Source organism: Carassius carassius, chromosome 19, assembly GCF_963082965.1.
Source record: "Carassius carassius chromosome 19, fCarCar2.1, whole genome shotgun sequence".
NCBI classification, from domain to species: Eukaryota; Metazoa; Chordata; class Actinopteri; order Cypriniformes; family Cyprinidae; genus Carassius; species Carassius carassius.
This window is the reverse complement of record NC_081773.1, coordinates 20848356-20865816: the sequence shown is the minus strand read 5'-3', so window position 1 is coordinate 20865816 and position 17461 is coordinate 20848356. Positions and strand designations below refer to the sequence as shown.

Genomic DNA, 17461 nt, shown 5'->3' with positions numbered 1-17461 from the left:
CTATTTAAATATGAATCCTGCATGTTCTGCGTGTCTCTGTTAACGAATGGAGCAGAAGTGCGAGTTCCTTTATCACACACACTGAAGCGCACATGCTGTCTCACTAAATAAGGACGTGAACACATGAACAACATCCCCAGAACTGCTCTGACAGTCACTTCATGAGCATTTGACCTTGTCACATCACAATACACAGAACTGTAAAGGTACGTCAACCCGTCAAAATAAAAGTCATTTTTTTTAAGGTTTAATTACACAACATTTCTTTCATGTTTTATTTTTAATAGTAAATCCCCTTTGTTTACCAAAAAGTTAAGTTTGCTTAATTTTTAATAATTAAAAGATAAATTAAATTAATGTCTTATGTGTTTAATGTTTAATGTGCATCTCAGAAAATGGTTTATTTTAAACCCCGACTGAATGGCTCTTAAATTAACTTAATTCATCTGTCAACTTTATTGTCATTGTTCACAGTACAAGTACAGACAGAGAAACAATGGGTAATAATTAAATGTTTATTTTTGATGTATGCATTGCTTTTTATGCATTTAAAATGAAAAAATATTTTTTTTCTAAAAAAGGAAACTTAGTTGTTCATTGTAAGAGACTCAGGAGTCTTATTTTCTCTTGCATAATTAATATTGCACTTTAATTAAGCAAAAACACATTTTATCCGATTACTCGATTAATTGATGGAATTTTTGGTAGAATACTCGATTACTAAAATATTCGATAGCTACAGCCCTAATTACGATCTTACCATATTGACCAGGACATTTAATCTCACCTGAGTGGAGTTGATGTGTTGGCTTTTCCACGGTTCATCATCCATGCTGCTGCTGGTGGGGGTTGTGCAGTTATGAGGTAGTGCATTTTGCCGCAAGTAAGGCACATTTCCGTTGCTCCCCGATCCTGGGAGGTGATTATTGCCCACAGAGATGGCATCTGTGTTACCCATGGTTCCAGCTGTGCATGGGGCGGGGCTTGCAGGGACAGGTCCGTTGGCTATTGGCTGAGCAGCGCATCTTGAGAGGGTGGAGGGTGTGCGGAAAAGAGCAATGTGTGGATGTTGAGAGGAGGATGTGGAATTAGAGTTCACAGACAATGAGGGGTCGACTATAGGACCGTTGGACACACTGGGTCGTATCTGACCCATAGCATTCAGCCTCATCTGTTGGGGAGAGAAAGACTATCAGTATCAAAAACTCAGCAAGTTAATTTAAGCTACCTCTAGCCTGTCTAAAAGTTTGCAGTCTTCTATGCACATCTATACATGACACACACCTGCTGATTCTGTTGCATTAGACTGAGCTGCTTTTCCAACTGTTCCAGCATCTGCAGCTGCACTGGCTTCAGATTAGCTCTGTTGGTCCGTAACTGTTCCAGAAGCTGAGTGAAAAATAACAAAACCATAATAGTTTGCTTTACACCAGCTCTAGTATAATATCTGGATAAAAATGCATTAAGAATTAATTAAATAAATCGAAATTTGAATTCAGAATGGGAATTATTTCTGAAAATCATTAGACACTGACAACTGACATAATGAGTGCTGAAAATTCAGCTGTCATTACAGTGATAAATGTTTTACAAATTATTTAAATAGAAAATGTTATTAATTATAATATTTCACAATATTTGTGTTTTTTATTATACTTTTTGCTCAAATAAATGCAGCCTTGGTGAAATTAAGAAACTTTAGTCAAAAACAAAAGCAAACTGTTGCCTGTTAGTGTTTATAAATTAGGGATGCAACGATTTGTCAGTAGAAACAGAAAAACTCCAAAAAACATGAGCTGAAAATATACTTAAAATAATTTATTGCACACTCCACATTCCACTCTATGAATGCGCGTTCCGCTCGTGTAGAAGCCTACTGCTCATGCTCAAAGTTTGCTCTAAATAAAGCTCAAAAAGCAAATTCTGCTCAAATAACGCACCGACAAGAAATTTCTATGTAGTATACTTGTTCCTGTTCGCAATAGCGCTGCTATGCTGTAACATGGTGAAGTACAGCTGTACTGGGCAACCTGACACTACCCTCTCGTGACACTACGCTCTGCTCACATGCTATGATAATAATAGTTTTGTAGGTTTGTACATTATTAGGACAATTAGTTTAAAAAAAGTTATATCTGATTCTATTGCAAGGAAATGAATAAAAATAATATACTGCCATTTAATATTAAGGTAACACTTTACAAAAAGGCTTCATCAGTTAATATGGTAGTTAATTAATCTTTCTTAATGTCATTTAATGAGAATACAGTTGTTCAATGTTAGTTCATGTTAATTCAGAGTGCATTAACTGTTAACGAGCACACCTGTTGATTTTAATAATGCATTAGTTAATGCTGAAATGAACATTAACCAAGATTAATAAATGCTGAAGAAAAATTGTTCATTCTTAGTTCATGTTAACTAAAGTAGTGTTACCAAGTGTTACCAATATTAATATAAATTCTGTCCAGTTTTATTGTTACTTTCAGTAAAAGTGTTATTTTAGTGGCTTGTGTGTAAAAAGACTTACAAAATTACTTTATAATATTGAATAAAATAATGAATAATCATTACAAAGCATAAATCAATAATATTCAACAATTTACAGATGTAGAAACAACCATACAAATTGAATATACCAACCTGAAGCTTCTGTGGGGTTAAACTCCAGTTGGGGACCTGATGATGACCTGGATCATTTTCCCAGGAATCTGGTGAATTCTGATGATGAGACGAGAAACCAGTAAATAATCAAACATTGCTTGATAGTTGTAACAGATTAAACAAACTAAAATGCTGTCCTCTAGTACCCTGGCTGGACTTGCAGTCCTCTTCCTTTTGGCTGGGCTGGACTGGTCATCAGTCTGGCCAGAGACCATATGAGGGGGAAGAGACTGGCCTGGGATTTGGGACTGGGCTTCACTGCTCTGATGAGCTTTGCAGGTGGTCTGCTATTGGCAACGAATACAAAATAGCAGCTAGGACAGTTGTATGAACATTTCACTAAAGTAACCAAAATTGCATTTATTGCATACAAATCTGTGACGTACAGCTCCCTTATAAAATAAGCATAAGGATTATGTTTATTCCAACTTTCTCACTCTTAATTATATCAGTTAAATATATGAAAAAAAAAAATATATATATATATACACACAGTAATTTGCAGATTTAAATGATTCCCCCAAAATTTTGACCAATATGTTGAAACAAAGGATGATGTGTGCTGATGAGTGTTATGGTCTAATGAACTAGAGGAAATAACTTTAAACCTTAGCAGTTTAAGATTATTCTCCAGAATCAATGTTAACAACAACATTGTTCTATATGACTGAAACTTAAGGACCATTTAGTGGTACTTAATCATGAAGTCAGGCCTTACCACAGAATTTGATGTTTCATTAAAGGAATGTCATGGGCTCAATACAGGCTAAGCTCACTCGACAGCATTTGTTATACAAGATCTGTGGTTAAGGGGCTTCTACTGATTCAAAACAACATACGGCCATACTGCAAGATTTTTTAAATGTTTTTAAGAGAAGTCTCTTTTGCTCACCATTTATTTGACCCAAAATACAGTAAAAACAGTACTATTGTATAATAGTTATAACAAAAAGTGTTAAAATTTCTTTATTATATTCTTAAATCCAATAACTTCATTTCAGTTTCACATGATCTTTTACAAATTCTTATAAGCTGATTTGGTACTCAAGAAACAATTGATTATAAACGTTGACATATACACTACTTAATAGTCTTCTGGGAACGGTGATCGTTTTTTTCCCCTCCAGGTCTCTTTGATAAATTTTTATAGACAAAAACAAATTAATGACCAAACTTTTTATGATAGTATGCATGTATAACATGGTGTCGTCAAAAGTACCGACTTCAGTACCAGTCAGTACTGAAGTTTAAAAAAAGTCAATTTCCCACTAACGTTCGAGTGCTTTTGAGCCGATTCCTAAACACTGCTGATTGGCCAATGTGTTCACGCACTCAACAGATATGATTGTGATTGTCCACAATGACCAATCAATAGTGCTCAAATGATACCAGGAAATGGATGTTTTTGACATTTCAATACCGACTGGTACCAAAGTCGATATTTTAACACTAGTAACAATATTTAATAGTTTCATGGCTGTACTACTTAAACAAGCATGCATTTTAATTTTAAAGGGGTAATATGACGTTGCTAAAAAGAAGATGATTTTGTGTATTTGGTGTAATGCAATGTGTTTATGTGGTTTAAGTTTCAAAAAACAAAAAAAGTTTGTTGCTCCTCTATGCCCCATCTTTCTAAAAACGTTTAGATTTTTACAAAGCTTATTGTTCTGAAAAGCGAGGTGGGCTCTGATTGGCCATCGATCCAGTGCATTGTGATTGGCCAGTGCCTCAAGCTAGTGACAAATGTTACGCCCCTTAACACTGTGATGCCGTGTGTCCCGGCATGATGAGACGAAACCAATAAAACACACTACAAACAAGGCATTTGATGCATCCGGTGGGGACAAAATTACTGATTAGAATGACTTACTGTCTTTTTAGGCATTGCGTTTCGTATTGCACTGCGTAAACATAAAACCATGTCTGCATTTGTGATTGGCGAAATTACAAACAACAAGCTCTGACAGTTGCTACACTGCTCAAAACTCACGTTTGAATCAGATGCAAATCCTTTACATATAAAACGTACTACAGGCTGTGAGTCAGAAGCGTCAGACTTCATTGCAAAGTTGGAATTTCCCCACTTTATAGAAACAGACACTGGCATTGTAGGCTACTCTCACAGGAAACAGTCCTTGTCCTACACAAAATGCGCTGCACACATCTGAATAGTTAGTTTGAACTGTTCTTGAACAGCGTTGTAAATACAACTTAACCACTGATTTCTAGTCGTGTCCTCTTTTGGAAGGCCAAACAAAATAGCTTCGCTTTCACAACAAAACACAGCGACTTTCACAGCGCCAGCGACTTTTCACAGCGACAGCATTCTTTCTTTGCGTGAACATTTGGGCGGCTTTATGAAAATCTTCCCACATCGTGACATAGACATGTGGGGGTGTTTTAGAATGAGTTGTTTTAGAAGGGAGAGGTTGAATCTAGGGCTGTGACGGTTGTCATCTGCCAACGGTGGTAGTGCATGTGACGTCATGCACACTATATCGAGCATAATACAAGTTTTGTATACAAGTGTAATAACAGTAATAGTTGCAAACTGTTTTATTTAGACTATAAGTCTATGGTAATTCACAAATTAGCTCAATCGCCATAAACAACATTTGCTTTAGATTGGCAGGTTTGAGCACAGGAAAATACAGTTTATGCATTCAGCAAATTAATTTTGTGTTGGGCGATGGACCTTGCTGAAATACCAAATGCTACATCTCCGATCTGTCACCCATCTGTGTTTGTACAAGTTCCCGTGATCGCAAATGCCTGGCTGTTCAGGTTTGTTGAGGCTTTCTCCAAACTGGCCAAATAAAGAGACAGCGATAAATAAAATGTTAACAGGAAATGTGGCAACAATTCCTATTTTAAAGAGAAGTTGTAGTAGAAGATGAGTAGTTAATGAGTCACTTGCTTTGAGGCGGAACAGTGAAACGTGTCCGGACACGACACCATCGCGTCGCAACAGGTTGAGTCGGTCTAGTGTCTGCACAGGACATTTGAACATTCTGTCAGGGATTTTTCATGTCGTGTGGTACTACATCACTGATTATAATGAGTTTTACGTCCGTTAGACAGAGTGTATTTCACTTTCTTATTTAGACTACTTTCTTGTTTAACTGTATTATTTCTTTGATATTTATTTTAGTGTTTTGGAGGCTGCGTATTCGCTGACGGAAGTGCTAAATTAAACACGAGCTGACAGGTGCGTTAGTTGAGTGAGACTTGTATAAATATATTATATGCATGAACAGTTTTAAGGCAGCTTTAATCGCCTTTTTGGTAACTCCATGACTTTACTGACCACGACACTGCATGCAGTAGTTTATTTTGCAGTTTGATATGAAAAGATACGCACAAAGGCAGTGAGCACCGGTGCCTTTGTCCATGCAATTGAAGAGCACGCATTGCGAGCACAGTACCGTTTCCACACTGGCTTGACTCGTGCCTGGCACTGAAGTGCAGTGGAGCGCACGTCTGAAACGTCTCCCTTTCTCAGTAACTCTGCGACTGAATAAATTCACTTCTTGTCAAGAGAAAAAGTGACAGAAGCAGCAGTTGTGAGTGAGGTGGCCAACCCTAGCCCGCCCCTGCGTTAAATATTTTTAACATGTTAAACTGAAAAAATTAATCGCATGTGTTAACACACTAGCTTGACACCACTAATAAAATAAAAAATTCTATATATATATATATATATAAAATTCTCAACCTTTATAAAGAATATCTCTTTGGATTTGAGACTTAGTCTTTGCAACTTTACAGATCTTTAAGCACCAAGAGCTTATAACACTCCAAAAAGAAAGGAAAAATTGAAATCGACTTTAATTGACTGACTTGTACAGTTAATACCTTATTGTAACTGCAACATTTAGTTTATGTTTTTGTTTTTTTTTTAAGAAAATTAAGGGTCAAGTTTAAACTTTTTTTGTAGTGAACCATAATGCCACTAACAGCGTCAAGCTTAACCTGTACTGAACCCAAAACATTTCTTTAAAAAGTCACAATGTCCAAGCTACCACTAACAAATCATTTTAATGAGTCTATAAGAGTTTGTACTGGCTTGTCTAGCTGATCTGTTCTCACCTGTTGTGTTGTGTTGAGCGCTCCCTGTCTGGAAGTGAGCTCTGCTGGGATTGGTAGGCTCCATGCCTCCTCAATACTAGGGAGCATTTTACTTTTACTTGGTAAACTACCTTGCTGAAGATTACTCAACTGAGCCTAGAAAAAGATGGCGCAGAAAATATGTTCAGTGGCGGAATCAGCTAAGCTTGAGTCAATGCAATGGTGGTATGCATCAAATCACAGATGAAAATGACACTCATATATCATCCTCAGTGAATAATATGTCAGACAAGGGGACGTGATTCAACAAAACAGAAAGGAACTCGAAAACAAACAATGTTAACAATCTTCCCGAAAGAAAATACTATGATAGGCACATTAAAATGAAACATGTACACTTCCTCTCCTGATAATTTCATGCGCAAACATTCTCTCTACCTGGAGGCATTTAATGCGAGCAGTCAGAGCTGGGATGTTACTGCAGGACTTGCTGCACGTGGCATTGATGTAGCACTTGATGGCATCCTGCGGTTGGTTGCAGGACTCGTAGAGTGTGCCCAGGTCCATCCAGGCAGCCGCATGGCTGTGGTCCAGTTGCACCGCACAGATATATGCCTGCAGTGCATCCATCGGCTGGTTCTGCTGCTGATACAACACACTGGAGATGCAAGCACAGCAGAGAGGGGTGGTTAAAAAGGGAAAGCTAAATAAACAGACGGATCATAACTAACTGCCACAGGTTAATGCATCAAGAAACATTTAATATCTTCCACATAAAAATTTGCCATGACAACCGATGGATGACAAACCTTTCAAAACATTTTCTAACAACTACATACAAATGTACCATTTTCATTTTCTGATTAGCTTTGCTGACCTTTTGGGAGGTTTATTTTTTTCTAATTAGATAAAAAGGGTTTCCACAACTTGTGATAGGGCAAAATGTTTTTTTTTTTTTTTTTTTTTTTAACACATGGTTGCTTTCCGTGTTAAGATTGTGATAAGAAAGTGATTACACAGCTCTGAGGTGAATGCTTTAGCTTAAATGTCTTGAGCATTTCTGTCTTTCCTGAGAGCAACAAACCAAACCTGAGGCAACATCAGCCCAAAATGACCCCATTTACACCCAGCTACCAGAAAAACAAACAACAAGAATGTCTCATTTTAATGTGCAAGAAATGCACTTAATAAATAGAACCAGCTTAACCTCACAAACATCAACCATTAAAGAGCTTACCCAATTGAGCACCATGTATCTGCACTGGCCTCAGACTTATCAATAGACTGTCTGTAAGATATGAAAGCATCTTGGACCTTCCCAATACTTGAGTAGCACCTGCAAAACAAGCGAAAACACAAATTCTAGACATTTCAGGCATATGAGTTGTAGAAATTAAATGTGACAATTGTATTGAATGATTATGGATTTGACAGACACTTTCAGCAAATTACAGTGGATTCATTATATACACAAACTCAGTTTTGTAAAACAAAATAAAAATATAAACAATTAAAAATATATAATATAATATACATGGAATAGGAATTTCATTTAAATCTGGTAAAATTTTTGCTAACCTGCCCAAGAAATACCAAGACTGTCCCGAATTGGGGTCTGCTTCTAGGGACTTCTGCAGACATTGAATAGCATAGCTGTTCTTGTTGGCTTTATCTCCCAACTGTTCGACCGTGTGATGCATCCAGCCTGAGTGAGCGATGGGAAATATGAGGATTAAATAAGAAACTGCATTCTCAACAAAACAACTAGAACACTCTCTGCCACAACACTATGCCATGGTGTGCACTGTGGAGGCTGCTACACTGGTACTCGTAAAGGGAGCAAATGGTTCGCTCTTGTTATCTTCAGGGTAGGGTGGGGAGATGAGGTGGAGCAGGATCGGGGGGTGGGATTCTACTACAACCAGCAGCTTCAAAAGGTTTCAGCAGAGATGACTGTCCAAACAGCCCTTCTTCTATCCATTCCCAGTCAGCTAGAAGTTGTTAAAGAGAACGAGATAGACAAAGGCAGTACAGACAAAGAACTTCCTCCATGTGGCCTGGCTTCCCCAATGCACTGATCCCAGCCGAGCTCTTAACACCTGTGGCAAGCGCCTGCACCCGGGACACGTTACTACAGCAACCAGACCATTGCCAACAACTGCAGAGGCAACGTGGAAATAGTTTTATGGTAGCTGAATGTTTTTTTTTTGCACTTTCTTTTTGGACTAGCAAAAGAAAGAAGCTTGGTGTGATGAAGAGCTGGGGTTTGAGGATTCACAACACGCAACTGTGCCAATAATTCAAATTATTTAATTACTTATTGATGCTTTTAACCCAAAGTACATTGACAGACAGCTCCATCCTGGTGTCCTTTGCTCATTGGTGCCACTTTCCTAGTTGATAGATTGCCCTTAATTCAGATTTCTAACCACACCATGGTATCCCAAAAGCAATCTCCACATTTATTATTAGCAAGTGCATCTGGCAATATAGCACACCCTAGAGAACTGAAAAAATATCTTAGAAAACCTGGACTGTACATTTGGGGATGCTGTTATTGAGAATCCCACTTATGTTATCTGGGGAGAAGTACATTAGTGAGGACTGTCTGAAAGCTGAATGGATGAATTATGACAAACAATTACCTAATCTGAAAATTAAAAAATGGCTGAAAAACCTAAATGAAATATTCTCTCTTTACAATGTTTTTCAAAATCCACATCAGTACAAAACTGTGGAAATTGTAGCTGCATAATTCCACAAACAGCTGTGCAGAATTTCAAAAATGTAAATGCCAGTTAACAACAGTGTTGGGAGGGTTACTTTGGAAATGTAATAGGTTACAGATTACAAGTTACCCTGTTTAAAATGTAATAGTAGTGTAACTTTTTCAATTACTTTATTAAAGTAATGTAACTAATTACTTTTGAGTACTTTTTGATTACTTTTCTAAATTTGTGAAAATTAAAGAATAATAAATAAAAGCATATACATCAACTTAAATACAGTTATCTAATAAGCATGTGACGTATTCTGTGTAATAAACTCCTGAAACATTGGTGTTTTTTTTTAACTGCTGTCTCTTTGTATATGATGATAGTTTTCTCAAAATAAGTAAAATGCACATGAAGTGACACAGAGCAGTTCTAGAAATTATGTTTATGTGCTCGTGTACTCCTATATTGAGATGGCAGAGGTTGAAAACACTGCGAGCTTCAGTAGGCTTATGTGTAGTAAATGAAACCCTGTCTTTGCCATTAATTTACAGGAGGGGCGGACTAGGAAAAAAATTCAGACTGGACAATTCAAACTCATACAAACAAATTCATGGAGAAAACTATTTTTTACCTATTTTAAATCTTTAATTTGGGGACATGCAAAATAATTAAAAGTTCTCTCCTGAACTGCACCTTCACTTCCATTTTTCTCTTCAGTCTCTTTATTTTGCCCTGTTATCCATCTCTCTCATGACTTTAATCCTCAAGATTGAACAAAACTATACTTTACAATACAATACTCTACAATACTACAATATCTTTATAGAAAAATCCTAATACTGTACACGAGTCATGTTTTTCCCTTACAAAAATTAACCATGCTTTTATTAGCCTATATAAAAGTAAAATAACCTTGTTTTTTTTTTTTGTTGTTTTTTTTTTGCAAATGGATTTGTATTTATTTTTAAATAAATACATTTGTAAAATAATTTTACATTTTTGGTTATCACAGTTAAACAATATCTCTGGATTTATAGTTAAATATTAAAATGTAAATTTTCGTAAGGGTTGTGTTGTTGTCTGTCATATAGTTCCCCCTAAACCTATAAAAAAAAAATCGGAATTTTTTTCAGCTAAATTACTACTGTAACATTACAACAGATAATAATGATGTCCTTTATAGTATTTTGAGTGATGACTGATGAGCAACGTGCTGCTGCTTGATTAAATAAAAAACCCTGAAACAGGAGTTCTGCTTCTCTGCTCCAGCAATTCACTCTATTCTCTCTCTCTCTCTCTCTCTCTCTCTCTCTCTCTCTCTCGCATTGATTACTCTGAGTCTGATCCAAACCGTTTGGCGGAGGCGCGGAGAGCGCGCGAGTCATAAATAACAATTCATGACTTATTAGAGATTTAATTATCAAATGGCGGATTCGCAAATGATCGCTTTAGTACATTCGGCAGGCAATTATACAATAATGATATTAAATAGTGGGGCAAAATCGGCTGCCAGGCCACCGGGAATTGTCCCGGTTCTCCCGGTGTCCAGTCCGCGCCTGATTTCCACAGACACGCAGAACGTGCAGGAGTCATATATTGCAATTTTGGGGCTTTATATTCACAGACACTAGTCGATGTCATGTTTTGATTCAAGTGTACTGACCTACTTTTGATTTAGTCATCCAAAATGTGGCATATTCCGTCCGTGTTAGGCATTCCGTTTTATGACTGGATTCTACGAACCAGACTGTGTTTCCGCATCCCGGAAATTATTAGGGCGATATGTCTCAGAATAGTCAGTGCAATTTGGGAAATAAATCAGTTAAATCTGAATGTGGATGTGTGTAAATGTTCAAATGTAATCCCCTTTGTAATCGTTAAAAATTTCATAAGTAACTGTAATTTAATTACTCATTTTTTCGTAGTAACTGTAACTAATTACAGTTACAATAATTTTGTAATTAAATTACGTAACGCCGTTACATGTAACTAGTTACTCCCCAACACTGGTTAACAATAACCTCACCACCCTCTTGAATGCGCTTTATTTTTCCACCCAAAAAGACTGTGATATTTACCACGGTTTGCCACATACATTCTTTTTTTAAAGAACTGAGAAGGATCCTGATCTTGTATGCAAAATCTGTGCAGAAAATTGCAGATTGCATTCTTTGACTAATCAAGACAGAAATCACACAGCAAACACTCATCTACATAGGAAACCCACTATTTAAAATAAAACCTTGTTTCCCACACATTTTGACCAATGAATTTTCATAACTTTCCCCAGCTGTTTGTGATTACTGGATGGATTAGGATCATTTTGTGAATACTGCAGTTTATGAAATATTTAATGACTGAACATAACTAGACACATATCTGATGACAGAAATCAGGACTATTCCATGACTTATTTTACTAACATCCATGACTTTTCCAGGCATACAAATCACAAATTCTGATATTTCCAGGTGTTTTATGACTGTGGGAAGCAGCAAAACAAGCAAGTAAAACACACACTCACCTAATTGTTGGAGCGTAGTTGCCTTCACCTGTGCAGGGAGATTCTCTGTTTGTAACAGACTCTCGTAAGCTTCCTTTGCGATACGGTATTTCTTCTGCAGACAGTCAGAGAAGGGAAGAAGAGATGTTTTAACAGACAAAAGGGTCAGCACTTTTACGGCCACTCTGGGTGGGCACAAAGGGCCTCGTCAGACAGACTACAATGTACGGTGTCAAGAAAAGAGGAAACACACTGGACACTGACCAGGCCAGACACAGGGACGCAGGAGGAGACAGACAAACACGCAGACGCAGGGGGAGGGTCAGTCCAGGCCAGACTAGACTTAACATGTCAGACAAACAGAGACATGCTCTGAATGAGTGTCACTTGAGAAGCCCTCTCAGGAAAAAAAAGTGTTTGTTTTTCTTAGCGACCTTGACACAGATCTTTGTTGGAGCCAATGGGTGACCATCATAGCTGACCAACCTGAGCAAAACGACTCCACTTAAAAACACACTTAAAAGCAATCTCATCTGTGTGTGGTGGACAATAAAATTGACCTATTATAAAACTTAGGCGTTGGTTGGCTGATTAGTGCAGTCATCATTCCTTACAGCAACGTTTTGTATGTACATTTCTATGAGAATTATTACAATTGCATTATTTAACAAGGCGAGGTGGATGTTTGTTGAACTGAAAAGACTGATTGTGTAACAAGAGTCTATCGCTCATCATAAAGAATAACTAAAGGTAAGTTGAAGCAAAACCAAGAGGGCAAGGTGGGGATCAGTTAGTTGAACACACACAACATCAAGGAGGCGCCCAAGAAACAAATCCAATCAATCAAAAGTGTATTTTTGTAAAAGCAGTAAACTGTGAGCAAAAGAAAACCCAGGGACCAACAACACTGCCCTGTAACCTCTAGAAACTGCTTCCTTTACAAAGTCATTTACAATGCCAATAGAACACAACAGTAAGGTTTTGGCAGTTTTTAAAATAACTTTAAATTTGGCAATTATGTATCAAGTACTATTGAAATTACAAGATTCACCCATCAGAAAAGCTGACGGTAGCATGAAAATAGTGATCATGGCTAGTAGCAGCTGCAGTTTCTTGGAGATGTTTGGAAAACTTTTTTGGGGGGAAAAATGTGAATACTGTGAAACACCTAAAACTATTTAAGATGAATGCCTTATTAAAGGGACAGTTAATCCAAAAAGACTTTATTCACCCTCATGTTGTACCTGCAGGACTTTCTTTCTTTCTTCTGTTGAACACAAAAGAATATGAAGAATGATGGGAACCAAACAGTTGCTGGAACATTCTTCAAGATCTCCTTTTGTGTTCAACAGAAGAAATGTGTACAGGTTTGGAACAACATGAAGGTTGCAGAATTTTCATTTAGGGGGAAACCATTCCTTTAATAGATTCAAAATAACAATATAAATGCTAAATTACACATGCACACACACAGAGAAAATCATACTTCTGCATTTCTTCCCCACTCTTCAATACTGCACTCAATAAAGTACTGAATGTATGGTTCTTGTAAATTCTGGAATCATGTAACATGTCATGTTTAAGTTAATATCAATACACCATATCTACTAATAAAAAAGTTTGAAAATAAACTTATCTTACAGATTTATCATCTAAATGTTTGACATCACAGATTCAACATTCTTTGTCTATCGCACATAGCCTTATCTTCAGTTGCTTTTAATTAAACAATATATATGATAACTATCTGTCTATAGATTGAAATTTACTTTAAGAACCAAGATCTGTGTAAAAGCAAACAGTCACTGTTGCCTTCTATATTATCCAGAACATTATACCCTAAAATATGAGTATCAACGAAACACTGCATATTCTGATAAAACGTTACAAAAAAAGGGGAACACTCACCTGAATTTCATATACATGAGCGATGTGGAACTGAACTGTAGGGACAAAAAGAGGAACTGATCAATACCGGAAATCCTATTCTAATGGAAACTCTGCATTCAAAACCAGCCTTCGTTTTCACTGTTTCAGCTTGAGCGTGAATAAGCTTATGGGTGTACAGACAACGGGAAAGAAGAATATTAGCTTGCACCTTTGTGCACTTCAAGCATGTAATTACTGCCCGTATGCAAGGCAACACAAGGCTGAATACAGTCATGCAGTTTCCCTGGAAACTGGAGTCTCAGGCAGGATGGAACTGGTAAGAGGAAAAATCTAATTGAGGAAACACTTTTTTCCTATAAAAAAAACTCTCTCAAGGAGACAACAAACATCGCTGCTTGTGGCAAAAAAAAAAAAAAAAAAAAAACTCATGCATAATGTGACTGAATACAGTTTCATAATAAAAAAAGATATGTAATAAAAATGAACACGCATTGGAGGGTACTTACTTTCAGCTTTTGACAAAGTGCAGGGTGTGGAGTCAATCAATGCCAGCTGAAAATGCTGCAAGAAAACGGGTGAAGTTTGATTAGACAGGATATAGTTAGTAACAAAAACTGGGTATTCTTTATTTATCTAAATTGTCATTCTGAAATTAGATCTGCCCAAATGATTTTGGCATCAAATAACCATCCCAACATAATCGTCCATCAAAAGATATTGGCTACAGCAAAAGCATGATTTCTTCTCCAACCAATGCATATGTCCAAACATAAATCTGCTTCCTCTAATAATATGCAATGAGCCATATGGGACTAATAACACAAAATTCCATTGCTACAATGCCATTAAAAACAGATCCAACTAAATTTCGAAACTATATCATAAAATGTAATTATGAAATGGAGACAAATGTAGTAAATTAATTGATCACTGTTTTCCCAAAACATCCTCAACCACAATTCCATCCATTAAACTATCCCATGACTTCACATCTGTTGAGAAACTGATCACTGGACATTTGGATGTTGGCCACAGACTTTTATTAAACAGAGCTGGGCTCAATAAATGCATTTTTTAACCCTTCAGAAAATGAGCGCAAGTACTATGCATTTACCAGCGGTTAATCTAATGAAGCCTGTCATATTTCTGCAGGCTATGATATGATGTTGTGCAATAATGGACAAAACAATCATGCAGTCATTAATTCTTCTAGGGATGCACAATATATCTGCCACCATATCTATATCGGACGATAAATTGTAATTTTTCTGTTATCATTTTCGAACCGATAAGAGTGTCATTAAATAATGCATTATTTCCTGCAAAAACACTTCAGATGCGCATTGTTCACCATGATGGTTTTTAGTAGAAATATCACTGGAAAAACTTCGAAAATGAAAATACAGTGAACTGCAACATGAGCACGGCAAGTCTGTCATATTATAATGAGATTATTAGCTACTGTAAAATAATGTAACGATAGAATCCAAGATAGTCACATCGCAGGATGTGCGATGTAGGCTGTCTTAGTTGATCTGTTATTCATTAACTGTACGGGCCAGCTGCTCCCCGGCCCTTGACGAATGTGATTCACAGATTAATTGCACAGCTTAACCATCATAGAGTGAAAGTTTTTTCATTGACAGGACTGAAAAACACATGCAAGTTTAACAGGGCAGAGAGAGAGAGAGCGCGAGAGAGACACAGAGAGAGAGCGCGCGCGCGAGAGAGAGACAGAGAGGGAGAGAGAGAGAGCGCCCGCGAGAGAGACAGAGAGGGAGAGAGAGAGCGCATGCGAGAGAGACAGAGAGAGAGAGCGCGCGCGCGCGAGAGAGAGACAGAGAGAGAGAGAGCACGCGCGAGAGAGAAAGAGACCGCGCGTGAGAGAGAGACAGAGAGGGAGAGAGAGAGAGCGCACGCGAGAGAGAGAGAGTGCGCGCACGAGAGAGAGACAGAGAGAGAGAGAGAGCGCGCACGAGAGAGAGACAGAGAGAGAGAGAGAGCGCGTGCGAGAGAGACAGAGAGAGAGAGAGCGCGTGCGAGGGAGAGAGAGACAGAGAGCGCGCGCACGAGAGAGAGAGAGAGAGAGAGAGAGCGCGTGCGAGAGAGACAGAGAGAGAGAGAGCGAGCCAACTTCAAACAAATTTATTTGTAAGGCTGCTTTATGTTTAAAAATGTGGATTTAAATTTATCGGCCAACATATCGGTTATCAGCTTTCATATTTAAAGAATTATCAGTTATCGGTATCGGCCAAAATTTTCATATCGGTGCATCCCTAAATTCTTCCAATCAAGATCCAATCAAATCCCAGTGTACACTTTTCAATAACTTGCACGCAGAAAGACAAAGTAAAACAGAAAAAAGCAATTCTTGCTTCATTCATTACTTCTGTAATTGGCATTAGTAAATGTCTACACGTATATAGCTACTAACTGATTCTGACTCGAGAGATGAAATACAGCAACATCATGAGGATGTGATCCTGCAGTCAGACACAGCTAGTATTGTACATTATGTTGTGTGCAAAGCATAGAAACACTCTCTCTGAGCAGCATGATCACAACACTAATCACAAACCTTTCAACAACCCCAGACATAAAGAATCACCAGCTGCTTAGGTTACTAAGAAACCAGCCCAAAAGCAAAGCCTTTAATAAAGCACTGAACCTGACCCAGCATAGAGGTACCTAGAGGAAACCCATCTACTTGCATAGCAACAACTGAGGAACATGGCCATGCATTAGAATGTACTGATGACCAGCATACAGAACTCAAAGATACGGCTTTCAATATAATACAATCACTGGAGTCATATCAACAGACAATACCCAAAATGGATACCAAATTCACATATTTTAGAATAATGGAAATATGACATTTTAACAATCTCAGCACTTGCCTACAAATCATTACTACCTTCTGTCAAAACACACATACAAACACACATCTATCTGCTTCATACAGGCATCCTCCAGCAAACAGAAACATGGATTACTGACCACAGAAAGCTCTTTGTGCTGAGCTGATCACCACTGATCAACTGCTTCCTACACGCTCGCTCGCTCTCTATGACTCTCGACTGGCAAGTAGATAATGAAGCAGGATTACCAGTGTCTCTCTTTCTCTCTCTCTCTCTCTCTCTCTAATACTGATTACTATTCAAGAGAGAGCAGCGGCAGCAGCTGAGAGATGCTCTCTCCACACCTCCAGGCATTTTATCAAGCATACAACATACGGCTGCTGTAAGCTTTCACTCGCTCGCTCTCTGCAGGAAATCGGGACAGAGGGACAGGAGAGAACAGGGAAAAAACAAGATGAGAAAAGCAGGGGGCAGCAGGCAATACAACAGTTCTAACAATGGAACCAACACACTTTGGAGGAAGATTTTCTTTAAAAAAATAAATAAAAAGAATCAATAAATAATTAGATGGAGCATAATAGAAAGAAACACGGCTGCCAAGAGACATTTTTTAGCCATTTTTAACTCTTGCATCTTTACAACTAAATAATTGCAACCTATCCCACAGTGGCCTACATTAGACATACAGTTTTTAAAAAATATATACATCTAGACACACATACACGATTTCAAATACATAGGCTAACTGTTAAAAA

General features: G+C 37.6%; 1 protein-coding gene across 6 annotated transcripts in view; it reads right to left on the bottom strand.

Annotated features, from left to right (window-relative positions):
• Window positions 1–17461, bottom strand: part of kdm6a (lysine (K)-specific demethylase 6A) — a 60613-nt gene that overhangs the window by 14567 nt on the left and 28585 nt on the right. For 2 of the 6 annotated variants that reach the window (XM_059500243.1, XM_059500245.1), the window contains 11 exons: window positions 14352–14406; window positions 13864–13898; window positions 11977–12070; window positions 8314–8440; window positions 7973–8071; window positions 7174–7393; window positions 6757–6891; window positions 2811–2948; window positions 2644–2721; window positions 1285–1389; window positions 788–1171 (listed from right to left, as the gene is read on the bottom strand). In XM_059500243.1, coding sequence (XP_059356226.1) covers window positions 788–1171; window positions 1285–1389; window positions 2644–2721; window positions 2811–2948; window positions 6757–6891; window positions 7174–7393; window positions 7973–8071; window positions 8314–8440; window positions 11977–12070; window positions 13864–13898; window positions 14352–14406 — 1470 coding nt within the window. Of the gene's footprint in view, window positions 1–787; window positions 1172–1284; window positions 1390–2643; window positions 2722–2810; window positions 2952–6756; window positions 6892–7173; window positions 7394–7972; window positions 8072–8313; window positions 8441–11976; window positions 12071–13863; window positions 13899–14351; window positions 14407–16845; window positions 17055–17461 lie in introns of those variants that run through there. The other 4 variants (XM_059500242.1, XM_059500244.1, XM_059500247.1 and 1 more) reach the window with 3 other exon arrangements.